This window comes from Sylvia atricapilla, chromosome Z, assembly GCF_009819655.1.
Source record: "Sylvia atricapilla isolate bSylAtr1 chromosome Z, bSylAtr1.pri, whole genome shotgun sequence".
Lineage (NCBI taxonomy): Eukaryota > Metazoa > Chordata > Aves > Passeriformes > Sylviidae > Sylvia > Sylvia atricapilla.
In genome coordinates this window covers 24,754,974-24,776,065 of record NC_089174.1, presented here as the reverse complement: position 1 = coordinate 24,776,065, position 21,092 = coordinate 24,754,974, and the positions used below count along the sequence as shown (strand labels likewise).

Genomic DNA, 21,092 nt, shown 5'->3' with positions numbered 1-21,092 from the left:
AATTGGTACTTGTTGTTCTTCTACTTTCAGCAGTCCCACAGCAGAGGGGTCATCTGAGAGACCAGGCAAGGTATTCAATTGTCTGATGTCTTCTTTCATCACTGCGGCTATCCCAAAAGCCCAACGATATCCTTTTGGATCTTTGAAATATCCATTCCTGAGATAGTCTATGCCGAGGATGCATGGGGCCTCTGGGCCAGTTGCGATAGGGTGTTTCTGCCACTCGTTCCCAGTTAAACTCACTTCGGCCTCTAATACAGTCAGTTCCTGGGACCCTCCTGTTACTCCTGTAATAGAAATGGGTTCTGTTCCTACATACCTTGATGGCATCATGGTACATTGGGCCCCAGTGTCAACCAATGCCGTATATTTTTGTGGGTCAGATGTGCCAGGCCATCGGATCCACACAGACCAGTAGATCCGATTGTCCCTTTCCTCTTCCTGGCTAGAGGCAGGGCCCCCCTATTCCTGGTCATCGCATACGTTGTTCTCTTCCTGTAAATGAGTTGTTGAGGTTCCTTCAAGAGGATCAGTCATATCATCATTCCTGTAACGTCTGGAGTTCTGTGCACGAGAGACAGGAGCAACACTGATTCTAGATGAGCTTTTTGTGGTAGGCATTTCTCTTTTCAGTTCACGTACCCGGGCTGCTAAGGAGGAGGTGGGTTTTCCATCCCACTTCTTCATATCTTCTCCATGCTCCCGAAGAAAAGACCAAAGGTTACCTCGGGGTGTGTATCCTCCTCTCCCTGGCTGGGGGACGCCTGCTCCTAATCGCAGAGACTCTCGTCGGCTCTGGTGAAATATCGTAAATTTCTTCCTTAAGTTCTTTTTTCAGTTTCTGATGGCCTTCTTCAATTAAGCTCCTGACTTGCTCAGCCAGTCTTGTTTCCACAGATGAGACATGGGCACGAACTGGGGCGGTGACAGTGTCCTCGTAAATCCTTAGTTTGTTAGCCAGGACACCCACCTTGTCCTCACCTTCTCTCCATTGCAGTGTTGCCAGGTAACGTGAGTAAATCTCTGGTCTAAGCCGTGCAAATCTCAACCACATCCGTGATGTGCACTGGACATTATCTGGGCTCTTAGAAAATCTCTCATCTTCTGCAAAAATGATCTCCAGCACAGCCAATTCCCTTAGCCATTGGATACCTTGTTCTATTGTGTTCCATTTTCCTTGGTGCACTAGGAGGTCTTCTTTACAAAGGTACCTGTCTTTCACACTTGTTAGCAGTCGCTGCCAGAGGCTGAGAGTTTCTTGGGTTTTTCCAATTCCCTGGTCAATGACCACATCCTGGGACAGTGATCCCAGTTGCCTGGCCTCAGTTCCATCCAGAATGGTGTCATTGGCTGCAGCATCCCAGATGTGGAGCAGCCAGGTGAGGATGGACTCATTGGTCTGGCGGGTGAATTCCCTTCGCAGGTCACGCAGCTCACCCAGAGATAGAGAGCGGGTGATGATCTCTGTCTCTGTCTCTTCAGCTGAGTGTGAAGGTCCTGCTCTATCCTCGTCAGTCGCTATGCGGACTGATTTGCTCCTTGATTTCTTCTTCTGAGTGGTGGCAACTGCTACTGGTTTAGGCTGTTCCGGTTCAGTGACGGTTTGTGTGGAGATGCTGACAGCACTTTTGGTTCCTTTCTCCTCTGTGACAGTCTGTGTAGTCGTCGATGCTGTTGCTTTGCTTCTTTTTACCTCTTCTACTTCTTTAAGAACATGCTCCAACACACCATGCAGTGTTTTGATTCTAAGCATGGTGCGGGCCGTACAGAGAAAACCAAGCAAGACTAACAAGAACATCATGCTGTCCTTGGCATCCAGAGGGTACTCAATATTTTCAAAAACTGCTGTGTCCTTCCTGAAAAGCTGGAAAAAATCATTCTTTACTCCTCCCCACAGGGGCTGGGTGAGATGGTTGAGGCTCCAGACGTAGCATCCTAGACTAGAACAAGAATACAAAACTGGGTATATATTCTGAATAATGTTCATTGCCTCAGATTTTACCAAGCAATGGACGTAATAGACCAGTAAAGCAATTTTAGTACCGTATCCTGGTGTACGCAGGAGTATTAAGGCCGGCAGATAGTGCCCCACGTTTGGAAAAATATAGAGATAGGTATAAGACACATGTAAGCATGTTGGGCATCATAACAGACAGGTGTCTTCTTCAATAAAATTGTAATTTCTGACTTTTCTTATTGCCTCTGCCCCACGTTGGGCGCCAAAAATATGTTGTGGTTTTGAAAACAAACCAAGTGAGAGGCTCTAAGTCAGAAATAAAATTTAATGAGAAGAAAAGGAAAATAAAATAAAATAAAATAAAATAAAATAAATACAAAAAGAAAAACCACTGACAGAGTCAGAATACAACCTGATCAGGGTGATGGAAACAGTCCAGACGAGGTGGTCTTCCTGAAACAGAAATCTTGTAAGAAAGGTCTGGTAGCTCCGGTCCTCTGGGAATCTAGTGGGTGAGGGCTGCTTCTACTGTCCCAAATCCCAGCTTATATCCAGGTGAGAATGCTTGGCTCTTCCCCATGGGCGGAGCATCTCACAACGGGATGATGAGTCATGGAAGAGGGCCTTGATGGCCCATTAAAGAGAGAGAGAACTCCCAGAGGGAGTTATCTCTGAGTCATGCAAAAGGCATTGATGGGCCATTAACTGAAGATGGTGATAGAATACATCCTAAACTACAACCCAGGACAACTTGTGAGATTGTTTTACCCTAAAAGAGTATTTTACCCTAAAAAAAGCTTCTATCTTCAAGAAGAAACAGATGTGACGTGGGGCTATCCAAAAAGAGAAGCAGCATGAAAAGAGAATTCTTGAACTAACTTTTCCTTTTTAAGGGTTTCATAGTAACAATCAGTTCCACAGAACAGCATTAAAGACTATAATTTCTATAAACTGGTGCTATTTGCTGAACAATTAAATTTGGGAATTGAATTGTTTCTTTGCCCTATCTGCTAGTGATTATCTGTCTGCTTAGGGTATGTCATTCTATGGGTATGACATATTCTATGTCATTCTTAGGGTAGTTCATTCTATGTGCTATCATACAACGCTTTTTAATGAAATGGCCAGACACAAAGAGCTAGAGGAGAGGATACTCCTGCCATTACATTACTTACTCCTGGCAGTAAGAGACTCAGTAGGAAAATAAGTTTTGGCTACCCAATGCTCGATCTACAGAATGTGACACCCAAAATACCTTGTATAACACAGATGTAAAATTCTAAACACTATGCATTTTAAAATTAGAAAAAAAGCTGAAAGCAGACCAGCTAGTATTGTGGTATGGTGGACTTTCAACCCAGTTTGCATGGCATTGCCATCAAAACATCTTCAAAATAAATCCATAGTCGAATTAGACTCCTAAAATCTGAGCCCATAATGAACAGTTATGCCATGCTCAGAGATTGTGGAAATTTGGTATATGACATTGAGAAGAAATCTCCAGAAACAATCCATTAGGAGTGTCAAATTCCTCAGTGGAAATCAGTCTAGTAGCACTCAGTCTTTTCTCATTCTGAGTCCTGAGCAAGACTCCTAAATGAGCTGTTGTTGCCTGTACTCTCCAGTGGCTAAAAGAAACTATTATTTGAGGTGAAAAACAAGTAAACAATATGCCTTTCCCTAGAAAAGTATTTCCTCTGACTGCATTTCACTCTTGTCTCCAACTCATTTGTTTGTAGGTTATCCCAAGAGCTGTGACAAACTGAATTGGCTGTAACCCCTTCAAATGCTAAAAGGACATTCCAAGACACTACAGTAGACCTCTATCTCCCAACATGTGTGCTAAAAGTCTCCTTTCTGAAGGAGAGGCAGAAAACTATAGCAATGCTTTTAGCCCAATGATTCTTCTCCCAGCTAGCAGCTCAGTGTGTGAGAATGGATAGTCTGCTAAATATTCCTGCTCAAAAACTGTGAATAAAAAAAATGAGAAGCCCGAGACATTTCACAAAATGTGCCTTTATTTATTAATTGAAAAATAGCCCTCTAGTGCAGCCCAAATATCCCCCACAGCACCCAGTTACCTGCAGGAAACATGGCAGACAGTTTGAAAGACAGACAGCTGGAAGTATCAGCAAAAGGTGGGGCAGGAATAGAGGCAGTGCTGGTACTGAAATACAGTGTTAAGGCAACAAGTTATGCAGGCCATCTGGATCCAAGGCAGTTAGTCACCCTCCCTTCTTCCCAAAGACCACAGACTTCTCATTTGAAGATTAAGTTAGTAAACACATACATAGAAAGTAAAGCAGTTTAAGAGTAGCTGATTTTCTAACAGAATTGGTTTCATATAATTAATTTTTATCCCCATGATGCTTAGGAGCTGCTTGATTCTGAAATGCTAGGATGGTTTATAGTACAGCCATTCATAAGGTTGTTACTGAAACTTGATTCCTTGCGCCAAGGGCAAATCTTTGCTGTAGTTGATTGTACTGAAAGAGAAACAAGAATTTAGAAACCAGACTTAATCACTGAGATAGATTATGCAGTTCTTATGTAAAAGCTTCTAATTCCTGTCACATCTAAACAAAAGACTCCTCTAAAGAAGTTTGCCTACTTAAAATTATGAACTAATTTTACTCGAATTTTCAATATAGTAACTATGTACAGGAAAAGACCACATTTTCCATCATCTCTTCCTTTATGGAGAATCTTCTCTTTAGCTATCTAATCTCTTACTAGGAGAATGTCCAGACAGAAAAATCAAGGTGGGATTTCTCATGTTCACAAGTCCTTGCACGGAAAGTAAAAAGCACAGGTAAAGGCTATGGAAGTCAGCAGACGATACCAATGATCATCCACTATGGGCTGTTGCATTTGTGGATAGATAACCAACATATAGCTGAATCATCTACCAGAGGCAATAGTGGTGCCCTCACTGTTGCTGCAGCTCAGTGCATTTCCTGAAAAGTTTCAGTCATTTTTCAGATGAGTTTAAAACCAACCAAAAGTAGGGGGGAAAGCCCAAAATCACCTTTTTTTTCCCCTCTGGAACATAATGAAAATGTCTTTATAAAAACCCTTCAAATCATCTTCTACTATGCATGTGAAGATCAGGCAAATACACTTATAGATAGTTATCTCACATTCAGTAAAAATAGTAACAAAATAGTAGCCTTGTAAGTCAAAGATTTATATGTTTTGAACTTTTGCGAGTTCATCTGTATTTTCAATCTATTTGGTCTGTCTTACCAAGTAGACCGTCTCATATAAAGTTTCCATGAATCACTTCCAGATTCTCTTCCCCCACCAGTGTGCTTTTCACCACCTGTAGCAGAAACATTATAAATTAAAAGCTATTTTTGGACATGGGAATCTGGACTAATTCCAGGATGTAAGACATTTTTATAGAAATACGCAGGAAAAACTATTCCTTTCCTTTGTCCTATATATGAACTAAACTACCACCCCACACAACACACAGCTAGCTTTCTCCTCATGTCTGATAAAAAAATACAGAGGACCTTGTTTTAAAAACATTTTCTTAACACAAGACAGGAGTACAAGAATGTCTTGTACTGTTTAAATGGTATGGTTAATACTTCTTCCACCCCTTCACTTGCTTAAGTATATACAAAAAAGAGAAATAAAGGCAAAATTTTTTATTAAAATATTTTCTCACAACAATACTACAGACTATACATCTTATACACACTTGCCAATATACAGAAAACTGCTCAAGATTCTTTTAATTAAAACTTTTACACAGTTTTCCACCTGGTCATATCTTTAAACACCTCCAGAATATATCTCTGAGTTACATTTCTTTGATGGAGGGGAGGAGAAGGAAATAAGATATGGAATTTTTAAAAACCAAACACAGATATTTTTAAAAGTTTAAATTTAATTACCACTAGTCAATATCTGTTTTCTGCTAAAGTAGTATGATTAAAAATTAACTTAATTAATTTTTTCACATTTAGTCACTTAAATGGATTGATTAAAACCTTGAAGAAACACAGTTAACATACCAAAAGCACCTCCAATCTCAGCTCCACTGGTTGGGATGTTAACATTCACAATGCCACAGTCAGATCCCTTTGGCCTACAAACAAAGATAAGGCACAATTCCTCCTTAGGATCAGAAAAAGCTCCCTGCTTAAAATGAGGGCTGTAAAATGCTCAACTAGCACTATGCATAGGTATACAAAAGACATGAAAGACTGATCTTAGTGCCTCAGGAAAGTATAAAAAATAATTTAAATTATACCCAAGCCAGCGGAAAATCCTTCCCAAATCCTTGGTAAAGATACTGCTGGAAAGACCTTGTTTTACTTCATTATTCCAGGCAAAAACCTCCTCTTCCTCCTAGAAGAAGCATGTGTCAATGGTTAAGCCATGACTACTCAAAGCAAAGCAGTTACAAAGAAGCTGTGAGAAAAACCCCAACATACTACAACCATAATGCAAATGTACAGAATGGCACTGGGCAAATACACAAGTACCAAGATCTCCACTGCTGCACAAAACAGTCTGCTTTTGAACAGATATGAACAGTGTCAACAATGAACACTTACAACAGAAATCTATTCCTGCACAGATTCTCATTACAACTCCAGTGCTCTTCACATAAAGGCAGTTACACAGTGAGGCAATAGTGCTGACCTCACAGGGCAGAACAAGAGCTACCACTTCTTGAAGCACTGGGACAATTGCATGGATATGACACATGTCTGAGATCTGTCTCCTGACTCTATTGTTACCATCCTTGACACCTGTTTCCCCACTGTTACTTTACCTTAAATTTCAGCACATACGATATGGGGGCAAACGTCTCAGTGTGGACAATGGGCGCATTATGAGGAAGGCCAGTCACAATGGTTGGCTCAACATAGTTGCCAGGGCGATTTATAACCTTCAAAATAATAAAAAATAACCAAGTTCTAATCAGTATCCAGCTTAGTATTAGTGTAGGAAAGTGGTTGTCTTTAATCTCCAGTATTTCCTCAAGTTAGATATCATAAGGGACAGAACTGCAATTTTCCTCTGTTACGTGTTTGACATTCACCATTTACAATGCTGTTTTTATTTTCACTATCCCTTGCAACTGGAGAGTGGTGTAAGAGTAGCTTTCAAGTACAATTGCCTTTGCCCTGAAGACAAGACTGAAATTCAAACATTCTCAATCTGACTAAACTAACATCCTGTAGTGGCTGACAGGACAAGCTCAAAGCTTGGCCTAAGCCATCATGTTACCGTATTTTTTTCCTAGAGAACAAACCGTAGCAGGGAAAATAAAAGTTATGTCACCTTTCCACCGCAGACCACAGAGCCACCTTGTTGTTTTGCTTGTTCTACTGCATCAAGGAACATTTTCACTGCTTCTTTGGTATGAAGTGGTCCATACAGAGTATCAGCTAAAAAAAAAAAAAAAATTCAGAAGCATTCTTTCATCAAAAATGTGTATGTTTGCAAAGATTCTTATCACAGCATCTTGGGACTAACTGTTTTATCTGTCCAGGATGAGCCTTATTAGCCAGATTCTTCACCTTCCTTCCAGAGCTTGTATTCTAAATGAAACCAGGTATTTCCACCCACTGGTAAATTGCTAAAGTTAGATACTTTGGATCTATAATCACTTCAGAATTTAAATAGAAAAAAACCAACAGCAAATTGTTTCCTAAACCCACGAGCTGGAAATAGCTACTTACAATCCCATGGATCACCGATGCGGACCTGGGCATAGGCCTTGGCAAGCTTTGCCACCACCTCATCATGGATGCTTTCATGGAGAAACTAAAATGTGGTAAGAAAGTTGTAAGACAGCACAGTCTATGTAACTGTTCCTGAAGTACTACTGCACTTTAAAGCAGGCTGAATGAAGAATCGAAATAGTGTTGTTAGCATGCAGCAAATCCCAAAATTAAAAAGAGATGGAGGCCAAGGCCTCTGAAACAGCACCAACACCAGAAAACAAAGACATAAAGTATCATGAAGATTAAAACAAGCTAAGAAACAAAAATCTGTCTTAATTTTACCTCATCTCAGATGAGTGTTATTGATGTGTAAACATTTCAGTTTAATGTTCTAGAACAAACACTCAAGAAATTTTATTGCTACAGTTTGAGCAATCACTGCCCTTCCAAGACACCCAAATCAATTAACCCACATCCATTTTGTCTAATATTTACTGAATCAACCCAACTCTGACAAGACTATACAGACCCTGGATGACATTATAACACTGTTAGACTTGCTGAAAATGATTGGTCAAGAATTAATAATGAAGTAGGTAACACTCAGGTAGGTAGGTAACACAAAGGTAGCCCCTTGCATTGCTGCAATATAAACACAGCACCAAAATTTGTAGTAGTCACAAGCAAAGCTCTGGCAATGAAAACAGAAATGCAGAACTTCATTTATCTCAAGTTCTTTCTATGTATTTCTAAATGTGTTATAAGTCAGGAAAATAGTACTTGAAGTTCTTCAAGAACTATTTTCCTGACTTATAACACATTTAGAAATACATACAAAGAAACTGTTTAGCGCTAGAATTACACTAGAATGAAACCATGTTCTTATTTTCCCATCATAATAATTTTTGACAAAAATACGTTTCAAACATTATTTGTTGCTCTTCAATTCATTAGGAACTGTTAGGCATTTCCTGAACCGATTTGGAATGAAGTTAAAATTCAGAGCTACTCAAACCAGACAATACTCATTTACTCACCAGCCTCCGAGCAGTTGTACACCTCTGACCTGCTGTTCCCACAGCAGCAAACAGAGCAGATGGGATGACTAGGTTCAGATCTGCATCTTCAAACACTTTAAAAAAAATAAAGCATGAGAATGTTATTGAAGTAAACAGGCAGTTTGCAAGACTTAAGATGCTAAACAGTATTAGAAATTGACATGCTGGTCAAGAATCATTAGGAACAGTTACACTAGCACAGCATGATAAATTACAAAGAAACACCCTGCAACTCCTACTATTTCTCCACAGCTGGAATTAGACACAAAAGTGGACATAATTATAGGTTTCAAATACTGAAGAGAGCCTTTTGCAATAAAGTTTGCAAATAATTTCAGCTTCCTTTTAGTACAAGAAACTACAAGCAATTTCTTGCCATTTCTCTATCCTGTCTGTCTCTGAGAAGTTTATCAGCCTAAAGTAGCAACCATAAAGTGTATCCAGGTGTCCTTGCAAAAAGCATAGCTAAAACACGCACGTGTACAGTAATATAGAACGTACAAGGAGCTGAACAAATTCACCTGGCAAAAAGACACTGGATGCTTCATTAAACTCAAAGGATCCCCAAGATATCACTCAGTTTAACCAGTACCCCAAAGGTCTCTTAAGCATCCAAAACTATCATTAATTTTATTAAGTTTGGGACAAAGTCCAACCGAACAATGATTATGTGACCATTCAAAGTCAGTAACAGAAAAAACAGGACATTACCATTAAAAATAAACGATTTTCAAAGCATAAAACAAGTTGATACTTTTGGCTACAAAGTACTATAGGAAAAAAGTAAGGACCTGCTCAAACGTGATTTTCAAGAGTAGATGAGGTAGCATCTTGTTTGTACTTCAAGAGAGTATTTATATATAAACAAGCACATTTGTCCAGAATATGTGAAAGGTGAAACAAAAGACAACAACACCAAAGGACAGCAATTTAGGTATTTACTAGATTTAGGTATTTACATGGCTTATATATTCTTTATGCCATGTTGTTCAGCTTTATAGTATTTATCTTATCTATCTAGGAACTGGATCATATCCTAAGGTACTTCAACCTGAAAAATGTGCTACTGAAATAAATACTTGCATGCTTTTCTTTCAAGTACCATAAGTATCTTAAACTTTATATATATGTACTTATACGTTAAAATGCTAAAAATGTAGTGTTCATGAGATTACATAAAGAAGTGCAGTCAGGCATTTGAGCTGGCTTCCCACAGAAATGATGGAGTCACTATCCATGGAAGTATCCAGAACGTATGAGGATGTGGCGCTTGGGGACATGGTCAATCTTAAAGGTGTTTTCCAGCCTTAATGATTCTACAGCTAAAACTATCCTAAAATCAATCTTATTTAATTTAGCACTGTCCACAACCCATCACTGAAGCTTTCTGCCTCTCTCATTCCATTCTCCTCTTCAACTTATTACTTAAAACACCTCGAACTCTCACTTTTTCTTAAAACACTGCTCCCTCCACAATACCAAAGACAGAAAAAATCCACAATGTTCTATTATTCTATACAAACTTTACTTTAAAAGCCCAGTGTGGTAGGGAAGAACAAACAAACGAAAGAAACAGGAAAAACAGCACAATTAGCTATGAATGTTTGCATACTTCCAAATATCATCTACGGGACTGAATTTCTACAGTGCATATTACCAATAATGGCATTGTTTCCTCCCAATTCCAGCAGGCTTCGACCTAATGAAAAATGCAAAATAAATTATGTCATGCACACATGTATTCACTCCACCTCAGCCTGAGGTGACCTCTAACTACAGCTAAGCTTCATGAAACATATGGATACGTTTTATGGATAAACAAAACATTTTAGAGATCACAGTCAACAAATCACTCTTGCCAAAGCAGAAAATTACACCAAATATGTCATCTATCACATGTTGTGAAGATACCTGCACAGCACTTATGGCACAAACAAGTTTAAAAAGATAGGCAAAAACTAGCACTGGAAAGAAAAAGATGAAAACAGGAAAAACTTGCAGCAAAATACTATGACACAGATAAAGAAAAAGGTCCTGCAAAGATCGAAATGCATATGAAATTTAACTAAGCTCATTCATTTCCCTGGCAACTGCTTATCTACAATCTGAGACAAAAAAATCACAACCTATGTCTGGGTGAATATTTACTATCTCTTCTGGTTTCTTGGGTGCATTTTTAGACTTGTATGAACTTCAAATGTATGAAACAAAAAAACCTGTGTTTGCTATGTGCTGTTTGTAAACTAAGAAGTTAGAATCCAACAGCTGACATTCTTGCCTGTACGCTTTTAAATATTTGCAATAAAAACAGCACCTCAAAAATAATCTATTTTCTACTGTATCTATCACAAGTAAAAGGTGTGAGGGAATATATTCATATATTCTAGTCACATTGCCAAAATACCATAAGCCCTAACAATCTTCATACAATTAAACACTAATGGACACCACCACACCTCTCCCCAGATTAACTGTAGGACTATGGACTTGTGGATTCACTGGAACAAAAAAAAATCTGAACTGTAACAGAACCAACTGAAAAATGCTATATGTATCTACAAGCAGTTTCAACCCCTCATTTATCCACGCCAAAAAAAGAAAAAGAAGAGGTAACACAGCTGAAACAAACTTATTTTAAAATCTTGCAGGCACTACTGCCTCCACTGAACATGGAAAGAAATAGAGAAGAACCCACACACTCACCAAATCTCTCCTGAACCATAAGTGCTACTTGTTTGCCCACTTTTGTGCTGCCAGTGAAGGACAAGAGGTCCATCCTCTCATCTTTTGCCATTGCTGTCCTGCACAATGGGACACAAAGCACTGTGTTCAACGAAAGACACACAGACAGAAAAGCAGCTTACACCTTCCACATACATCAGCTTCAGCCAGGGTGATGTTTAACAGAGACACTTCTTTGACACATCAGGTGACTGAGCTAATGGCAGGAAAGCTTCTTCTTAGCCAGAAAAGAGGAACAAGGCTGTTTCCATCCACCTTTTCAGGCCAAAAAAGCATCATCTGTAGTAGCACTGAAATTCAATCTGAAGTATATCACGAGACCAGTTCCAATTGTTATGATCCATAAGAAAATATGAAAATCTATGATTTTTTTTAATGCTTGCCATATAGTTTGCTTTCTCTTAAAATACTCAAAAGATATATTTGAATATACGTTTTTATTGGGGATTTCCTCATTGTAAAAATCAAACAAAGAGATTCGGATTATACAGCTTCCAAGCACAGGTATTACATCTATGAGCGTGTGTAGAGTCCTGCATGAGCATGGAAAAGGGGAATTATTCTCCTCCACAATTAAGCTAAAAGGTTAATGTACTATACATTGAAAACTCTCAAGAACATGGTAAGGGAAACCTAATATTAGCCATATTCTTTGGGTTTAAGTATATGCAGAAGCAGAATATAAAGTTAGTCATGTCTCCTCAATAAATATCTGTTAAGTTCTTTGCTTGCAGCTGATCTCACAACAGCAAGTAAATATATGTATTATATGTAGTGCAGGGCCAGAGTTTCAGAGCAGCTGATAAAAACCATGGCAATATATGCATGTACTGGGAACTCCTAGAGTAACTTAACAAGAAGTACCTCAAAGAATGTTTTTTACCTTTTATAAAGCTTCACAAAATACAAGAAATGTTACCTACCCAATGTCAGCTCCACCACAAACCAGAGAGCAGATTGCTCCAGGCAACTTGTTATCCTCCAAGACTTTGGCAATTATCCTGGAACCAAAGATGTAAAAATGTTAGAGATATTAGACAGGTGCAAACAGGGAATGAACCATCAGAACTGTCTGGGGGTTTGGGGTAGTAGTGGTTTGGTGTAATTGTTTTCAGGAGTTAATATTAAATCTACAAGACTTAGTAATTACCTATTTTAAGGGGCCTACTTTTAGCATTTTAAAAATAAGTATTATTGGTAATGCACAGTAAGTATTTAAAATGCTAATATAAAATAACAACAAACCTAAAGGAAGTACCACTATGATTTATTCACTATCATTTAATTCTTTAGAGAAGTTCTCCTTTTTATTGAGACATAGATCAAAGAAACCAGAACTCACTTTGTAACAGCAACACTAACAAGGGATGTTGTAGGAGCACCCTTCCTAGAAAGAAATAAAAAAATAATATTATCTTCCTATTCTTTTCAATTCTTTAAGAAATAATTAAAATAAGCAAATAATTCAAATAATTTTTAGGGTCTCTAATCTACAGCACGCATTGTTTAGGCTGGTTTTCAGGTATAAATTAAGACAGGAACTCAAGCATTTCCTTCTGCAGTTGAGCATTCAGAACTTCTACTTAAATCCATGTGGACAAGGCTAGGCCAGACTTTAGAGTGGAAGAGGTAGATGAAAGCGAAGCAGGAGATAGGACAGAAAGTAATGCTATTTATTTAGATTTTTAATCTTAGCTGTACCAACTCTGAATATATTAACTACCATTGTTGCAAGCCCTCACCCTACGTTCTTTATTCTTACTGACCACTTGGTTAAGTCCTGGAGGCATCTATACCATAGCACCTCACAAAAGAGGTTATCACAAAATTAAACAAAGCTGACTATAAAACAGACCTAAAAATAAAGAGAATTTAGGCCTACATTAGATAGAATCAAATATCCAGAAACACCTGACACTGAATAGCAATTTCATGCCTGAGTCAATAGCTTTCTAATTTAAAAATCCTGTTAGCCAAGTGGAGAGCTAGATCTTACCAGAGGCAAGCATTTCCACAGATCATTGCAATTGCACTGTTCCACCCATAAACTGCCACGGGGAAGTTGAAGGCCGTGATGATTCCTACTAGCCCAACAGGATTCCACTGCTCTATAAGGGCATGGCCAGGTCCTGAAAACAAAGCCACAACATAATGCAGTTTTCATGCATTTAATGTTTGTGGGTTTTTTAAAAAAAAGAAAGTATGCATGCAAGAAACCTAGCATCACCCTTCAGTCTACCACAGCATTAGGCTGCAAAGAGCTGTAGTATCTGTGCTCTGCAGCTTACCTGGATCAAGGTTAGCTAGACTGTGCAAAAAGCTAATGATCTGACATACAGATCCGTTTTATTATTGAAGCTATTCAGTTACCATAATGATGACTTGTGGTAATCAACAACTGACAAACAGGTCTCTCCTTTCTAATTACACTTCCAAACTTTTTACATACTTTCTTCTATCACCTTTCATCAATAAAGAAATCAAAGAGAACCTAATGCACCAAAGAACAGAGAAAATGCTTATCTGCCACTTCATTAGGAACTTCAATAGCTGGCACTAATGCCCACAACATCTACTCCCAAAGCTCACTAAGTTACACACAGAACAGAGATCTTGCTACACCACAAGACAGCATAATTAAGTTGCACCTCTGTATCTTCAGAGGTGTATCTTCATTTCTTTAAAGGAAGAAAACAAACAAACAAACTAAAAAAAAACAAAACAAACAAACTAACCAAAAAATAACACTGACTTACTTTCTGAAGGCAAAATAGGTCCACCAATCATTCGGGACAAACCAACAGCATAGTCACAGACATCAACATACTCCTGCACTTCCCCAACACCCTCAACAAAGATCTTTCCCATTTCCAAAGAGACCTGAAAAAATTTAGAGTAAGACAAACTTTTTTTTACAAAATTCCCTTGGATCTCAATATTTTGTCTCCCTCTAATGTCAAGTGTATCTACACACCAAGTAAGATTTTAACGCACATTTTTCCAGTAGAAGCTTCCCCAGTTATTCAGAACTTAGAGAAACAACTCACAAGACAACTGGAAGTCATATCCCAATACAACAGGAAGAAATTAGAAAAGTAAATTAACGGAGAAAATTAAAATAAAAAAAAAAAAAAACTATTGAAAGGAACATCCTACACTAATGAGGTTCATATATTCAGATCAACAAAATCTTGGGTTTAAATCAGCAGGTTTGCCTACACTGTGTGCCAGACAAGGAACAAGTTGGAAAACAGGGATTACTCTGCTCCAGCAAAAGAAAACAGCCACTTACATTTTTCATAAGCAAATTACTCATTTTACAACATGTCAAAACAAATTTGACAGATTTCATTTCCAGATACTGCTGAAAATGCTTATGCATGCTTAATATTTTAGTTAACTGTGATGTGAAGAATAAATTTTTTTTCTGAAGTTGATCTCCAACATCCTTCTCTTAAAAAGATGTTAGATTTACTCAGTGGAAATGTATCAGTGAGAATAAGCTGGTATTTGAAGATATCTTCATTTAAAAGTGAGAAAATTTGAAAATTTAGGAACTGAGAAGTCACCTACTTACCTCCACTCAGTTTTATAGTCATGCTCTGATAGCTAGGTGTGACCCTCATGCAGATATCACCTACCAATTTACATTGATTATAGTATTTTAGAAAAGGCTGTTACATAAGAAATTGGGTTCAAAGGATTTCCATGGGATTTTTCTTTCCATGTGAAAGTTAACATAAGAATGACTAACTGTATTTTTAAGATGCCTAAGAGGCCATCTCAAGGCAGAAGGAACAGCCCCTATCTGTGACCAAAAACAGAGCAGCATCAGACATATTTACTTAGGAACACAGCAGTGGGTCTGTAAGTGCAGTAGAAATACCTGGATACTTCACCAGGACATGTCAAGGTGAGGCTGGAAACTTCCTACAGCATATAGGAATGTTGAGTACCGATATGGCTCCTTTTTCAATATCCTAAAGCCAGGCAAAATCCTAAAATCTGAGTACCTACTGCACATCTTTCACCCTGAAATTCATGCTCAATCCTAGCAGAACTAAACAGACATATTATCTGTTTGCGAAAACTAAGAAAATGTGGCAAGAAGCTGTAAATTTATGGTTCTACTGTTTTTGAGTACAGGAGTACCTTAGCACTCTTATTCCACTACAGAAACTGTGCTGAGGAGACAGCATCAATGAAAACAGCAGAACAAAGTCTTGAAGTTTAACAATATGGGCCTGACTACACATGGAGTTATTCACTGAGAGCTGTTTCTGAACAGCAGCACAGACAGGTAAGGCCTGTAAAAAGAAAGTGGAAGTTCCCCTCCTGTCTCCTTTTATCCCCTAGCAACTTGCAAGAGTTTTAGAGGAGTGGTCCTCCAGCCTTTATATCCTGCAAGATCGTCTCATTAAGACCATCCCTACTTCTGAAGCCTCATATTTCCATATGTCATGTGGCAAAATCCTGCAGATCACCAGAAAGAGCTCAAGGTTAAAAGCTCTGTATATTAGAAAAAGGCCTTTTTCAGGTTACTTTCAGTATTAGAAAGTGCCCTATCTGACAGGCAGGAGGGAAAATAGCAGGGCAACAGCTGTACCACTCAACTGAGAGAGGCCCATAATAAATTTTCTTTTCCTATTATAAATTGTCATTTCACAGAATCATAGAATATCCTGAGCTCAAAGGGACCCAACGGGATCACCAACTCCAGCTCCTGGCCCAGCACTATCCCCAGGAATCACACCATATGCCTGAGAGCACTGCCCAAACACCTCTTGAACTCCACCAGGGTTGCTGCTGTGACCACCCCGCTGGGGAGCCTGTTCAGTGCCCAGCCACCCTCTGGGTGAAGAACCTTTTCTTAACAAGAAACCAAACTGACACAGCTTTGTGCCATAATACTATTTTATTTTTTCTTCTTTTCAAAATTAAAACTTAATTAGGCAAGCTAACAGAACTAACAGCAATTACTGAACAATTGCTAAGGTTAGTGTTGCAGAGAAAACTGTCAGTATTACTAAAAAAACACCAGTTTTGACACACCCCACGCCCTCATTCCCCACTATCCCCCACAAAAAAAAAAAGTAAACTACTTCAGAAAATACCTTACCAAGCTTCCTAGAGCTTTGATTTTTTGTCTCAGGGCATCACCAATCTGTCGCACTATTTCTCCACGTTTAGGTGCAGGGATCTAGTCAAAACCAAACAGAAGAATTTATGTGAGAATGAAAATACCTAATGCTGCTGTATATATACTGCTAGTTTTCCGTCCTTGTAGTTAGCAATCACTGATTGCTGTGCTTTTTTTTTTTATATTCCCAAGGCACTGTTAGTTGTTCATTTTTACCATGTCCACTGCTTTACAAGAAACTGTTTCCTGCCTCAAGAGACTGATAATACTGCCAACATTTTGTCTGTTCAAAACCTCACTTTCACTGAATATTGCAAAAGCATCCAGATTGTTAATTCTGTTACTTCAGTTCAACTACATCACCCACAATGAAACCAAACAATCAGCTGCACCTCAGGAAACAAACATTTTTCATAAAAGTACACTTACTGGTTTCATAAAAGTACACTTACAAGTAGCCTTGAAGTGTACTTAATACCACACTTTCAAGCTTTCTTTCAGTATGACATTTTACTTTGACAGCAGAAATCAGGACACATAATAACCTCAATCATGAAAATATTAAGCTCATATACCAACTCTTATTATATATTTTTAACATTGCATTATTACGGTAAGTAATATACAATGGCCAAGATCAATTTGCAAACCATACGCAACAGGATTTACAGGTTCTCTCTAAATCAGGTTCTCTGTAAAAAAAACAACGCTTCTCTGTAAAAACAAGACTATAGAGAAACATATAAACCATGCAAGTATATCTCTTTACAGGTAATATCTTTCAAGTAAGCTCACTACTAACAACAAAATTCACAAATTAATAACAAATAGCTTTGAGAAAAAGTCTTCAAGAAACATTTGATGTGTTGATTCTTCATCTGTTGGATTGCTTTCAGATTATTTCCAAATATGTTATGAGTCAACAACACTATACTCACAACTTTTAACAAAAGAAAATGTACTAACATATCCTGAGGAAGCTGAGGAAGCCGTTTTGCTCATCCTAAACTTTGCTGTCTTCAGACAAAGTAAACTACTTTGCTGGCTAAAACATAGAGTGCACATCACCTTTTGAAATCCAGGTTTCAGATTTTACCAAAGAAAAAACAGGTAGCTGTAAGAACCAAGCCTGGCATAGCCATTGACAGAATGGGTGCTGGCTGGACACAGCTGGTACAGCTGCATGAGGATCTACAGCTTGCTAAGGAGAAATAGCTTAGCTATTATATACAACATAACACGAATACTTTTTCACAGCTGTTCTGTGAAATACCAAGACACTGGGTGAAGAAAAACATCTCAAGATCAATACTTCCAAATACGCCACAGAGTTCTCCCAAGAAGAAAGCAGAGGGCTACAGGAAGTGAAACGTGCACAGGGAAAGTTTACTTGCCACAAGGTTTCTGAACTTCACCAGACCTCTTGGCAACAGCCCACAGGCACAAACCTTGGTATATCTGCCAGGATTTTCAAAACAAACATATCCCACAGGTCAGTTTTCTCATCTTTGTACCCCAACCATATCACACACAGATTATCTGGGTTTGTTTCTTGAGGTCTCCATTGCAGATTTTTGTTTTAATGCACCACACACAGTATGAATACATTTTTACACCTCCACCTTACGGGGCAATTTAACAGCCTGTCTCTGCCAGAGACCTGCAATGAAAGAGAAGTCTCCATTAACTTACATCAGCCCAGAGCTTCCATGCTTCTTTAGCCTCCTTTACTGTTTCTTCATAATCCTCCAAATTACCCTACATGAAGAAGCATATCAAATTTAGGAAAATCAAACCCCCAAAAGAAATGCCACAAGAAAGCTTCTGCATCCTACTCAAGACATTTTTATAGAGTACTGGCACTACGGGACGCTTATACCCTGACACAATTTGGTCCCAATATGACAAGTTGACTGAAGCTACTGTCAAAGAGAAGCACATGTGCTGCCTAAATCTAAAAAAACAAAACCCAACAAAACAAAACAACAACAAATCACACAAAACAAATACCCCCCGCCAAAAAAAATCCACCAAAAGAAACCCCAAAGAATGAATTCTCTTTCTGGTGTTACAGAAAGCTCCATATAGCATAACAGTCTTATATATGTTTTTATATATACATATATATAAATATATCCTACTCCATCAGCCTCACTGGGCATCAAGGGCTAGTTGAGTCCCAATACACAAAAGGAACAGGTTAATACAGTAGTGCTATTCTTACAGTAAAAATTTACTACTTGAATGTCACGTTGCTCTCCTTCCTACTTCCTCCCAGGCCACTCACCCCTACTAAATAGGCACAATCTGTCCCTATTCTGCAACACCCCTCAGAATAAACGAAAACGGAAGGGAAGGGCCCTCGCTCTTCCCAGCAATGCTTCCAAGAGTGCGAGGCTGAGAGCAGGAGACAAGAAGTAAAAATAATAAAAGAAGGCAAACAGACTGTTCTTTCTTCCCAGGAAAGCCTCAGGCATACTGCCAGCAGCAGGCCTTGGCTGCCACGAGCTCCAGCGGCCGCCGTGGACTCAACATCCCCTGGACCCTGAAGCGGCACCGGGAGTTTCGTGCCCTTCGCCACGCGGGTCGCGGGGCGGCAGCGCCCAAACCAGCGGCCCAGGACGGCTCGCTCCGGAAACAGGGCCCGCGGAGCTCCTCCCGCCCCGCCCCGGGCCGCGGCCGCGCTCACCTGCCGGACGCTGGCGATGGGCTCGTTGTTGGCGGGGCAATACGTGGTCACCACCTAGAGCAGGACGGGAGCGGTGAGCGGCAGGGCCCCTTCACCCGGCGGAGGGAGCGCGACTGCCGAGCTCCCGCCGGCCCCCCGCCCCCGCGCCCCCCGCACCTGCCCGCGGCCGCCCCAGCGCCCGTTGTACACGCCCGGGTTCTCCTCCTGCAGCCCCAGCTCCCGCAGCCACGCGTAGCGCTCCTGGCTGATGAGCAGCGTGGACATGGCGGCGGTCGGCGGCGACCCTGCCCTCGACAGCGGCAGCAGCGCAGCGAAGGCGCGGCGGAGCCCCAGCATAGCCGGCGGGGCCACAGCGGTGGCACGGGGCAATGGCGGCCGCGCCCCGCCCGCCCACGGCCATTGGCGGCACCGCGCCCGCGCCCCCCGACCCGCCCCGGCCACCGCCCCCCTTCGCCGGCCCCCTTCGCCGGCCCGCTGACCCCGCCTGGCCCGGCCTCCTTGACCGAGCCTCCACCGCCCCGCGCTGCAGCGCCGCCCAGCCCGTGTGGTGTCCAGGCGGGACGGCTGAGATGACACCTCACCATTGTCTGTGAGTGTCTGAATGCAGGGTGGCGAGAGGACGGAGCCAGGCTCTGGTCAATGGTGGCAAGCAACAGGACGAGAGGCAACAGGCAGAAACCGGTGAAGGAGACGTTCCACTTGAACATGAGGAAGAATTTACTTTGCAGGTGACTAAACACTGGAACAGATTGCCCAGAGAGAGTGTGGAGTCTCTCTCACTGGAGATACTCAAGAACCATCTGGACGCAAATCTGTGCCATGTGCCCTGGGATGACCCCACTTAAACAGTCAGGTTGGACCAGATGACCCACTGTGCTCCTTTCCAACGCGATCCATTCTGTGATTCTGTGGGATTCCACATGCCCTTCAAGAGCTGCAGGGGCAGAGTCGTCCCCAGGTCAGGTGTTTCTAATTGCTGCAGAAAATAAGAACAGGGAGCATCGAAACAAGGGAAAAAATCTGTAGCTATTCTTATGCAACAAATACTAATAGATAGGAGTATGCACAATTCTTTCCACTCACCAGTACCATGCTTGAATCTCAGTTAAAAATCTCAATGTCTTTGGCTTCCGAGCCAGCCACTTTATCTACGTGCCAGTGTTTGTGAAGTTGCCGTATTTTTCTTTCCCATATGCAGGACTAATGCACCTTCTTGATATGCACACTCACCTTGCAAAACTGGAAGTGATTTCTACCCCATATTTTTACTGTCATTACACTACAGTGGTTTTGGAAATTTAGATTACTCATTGTGATCATGAAATATTGTTTGTTTCCAGGAATGCAATATTTTCAGAATGACCAAACCAATGACAAATAAACCCTGATACTAAGAGCTAAACTTAGTTTAGTTTAGTCTTGGCACATACTTATAGGATAGAAGAGAAATTACACTGGTCTCAAGAATGCCATTATTTATTTTTTAATTTTCCACAGCTACACGCTTTTCCTTAATGTGAATTGCACTAACTATAAATAATAATTTGAACTTTAAGAAATGGTTGTTCAAGTAATTTTGTCAAATAAAAAAATTTTTTGGATGATGTAAACAGATATACCAGTAAAAAATAGTCTTGGCAAAGTTCAAGAGCTGGCTCTACCTTTTGCTTTGCTGCATGTATGATCAAATTGTCTCTTTTACTTGGAAAATGTATTTTGATACTATAAAACTTGTATCAAAATGGTAGCAATGGTTTTTTTCTGCAGACCTTCCCCTTTTTTGGCCTTGTATATCTACATGATCAAACAGGCATTT

General features: G+C 40.1%; 1 protein-coding gene across 1 annotated transcript; it reads right to left on the bottom strand.

Annotated features, from left to right (window-relative positions):
• Positions 1–3,953: 3,953 nt before the first annotated feature.
• ALDH7A1 (aldehyde dehydrogenase 7 family member A1) lies at positions 3,954–19,617 on the bottom strand. The gene is made up of 18 exons (XM_066339817.1): positions 19,433–19,617; positions 19,277–19,330; positions 18,280–18,345; positions 16,567–16,647; positions 14,204–14,327; positions 13,444–13,576; positions 12,790–12,834; positions 12,371–12,448; positions 11,409–11,506; positions 10,363–10,404; positions 8,685–8,779; positions 7,663–7,747; positions 7,262–7,368; positions 6,750–6,866; positions 6,222–6,319; positions 5,983–6,056; positions 5,204–5,279; positions 3,954–4,443 (listed from the first exon to the last, which is right to left on the bottom strand). Exons 1-18 carry the CDS (start codon positions 19,610–19,612, stop codon positions 4,389–4,391), a joined length of 1,608 nt encoding a protein of 535 aa, XP_066195914.1. The 5' UTR covers positions 19,613–19,617; the 3' UTR covers positions 3,954–4,388.
• Between the last annotated feature and the right edge of the window lie 1,475 nt (positions 19,618–21,092).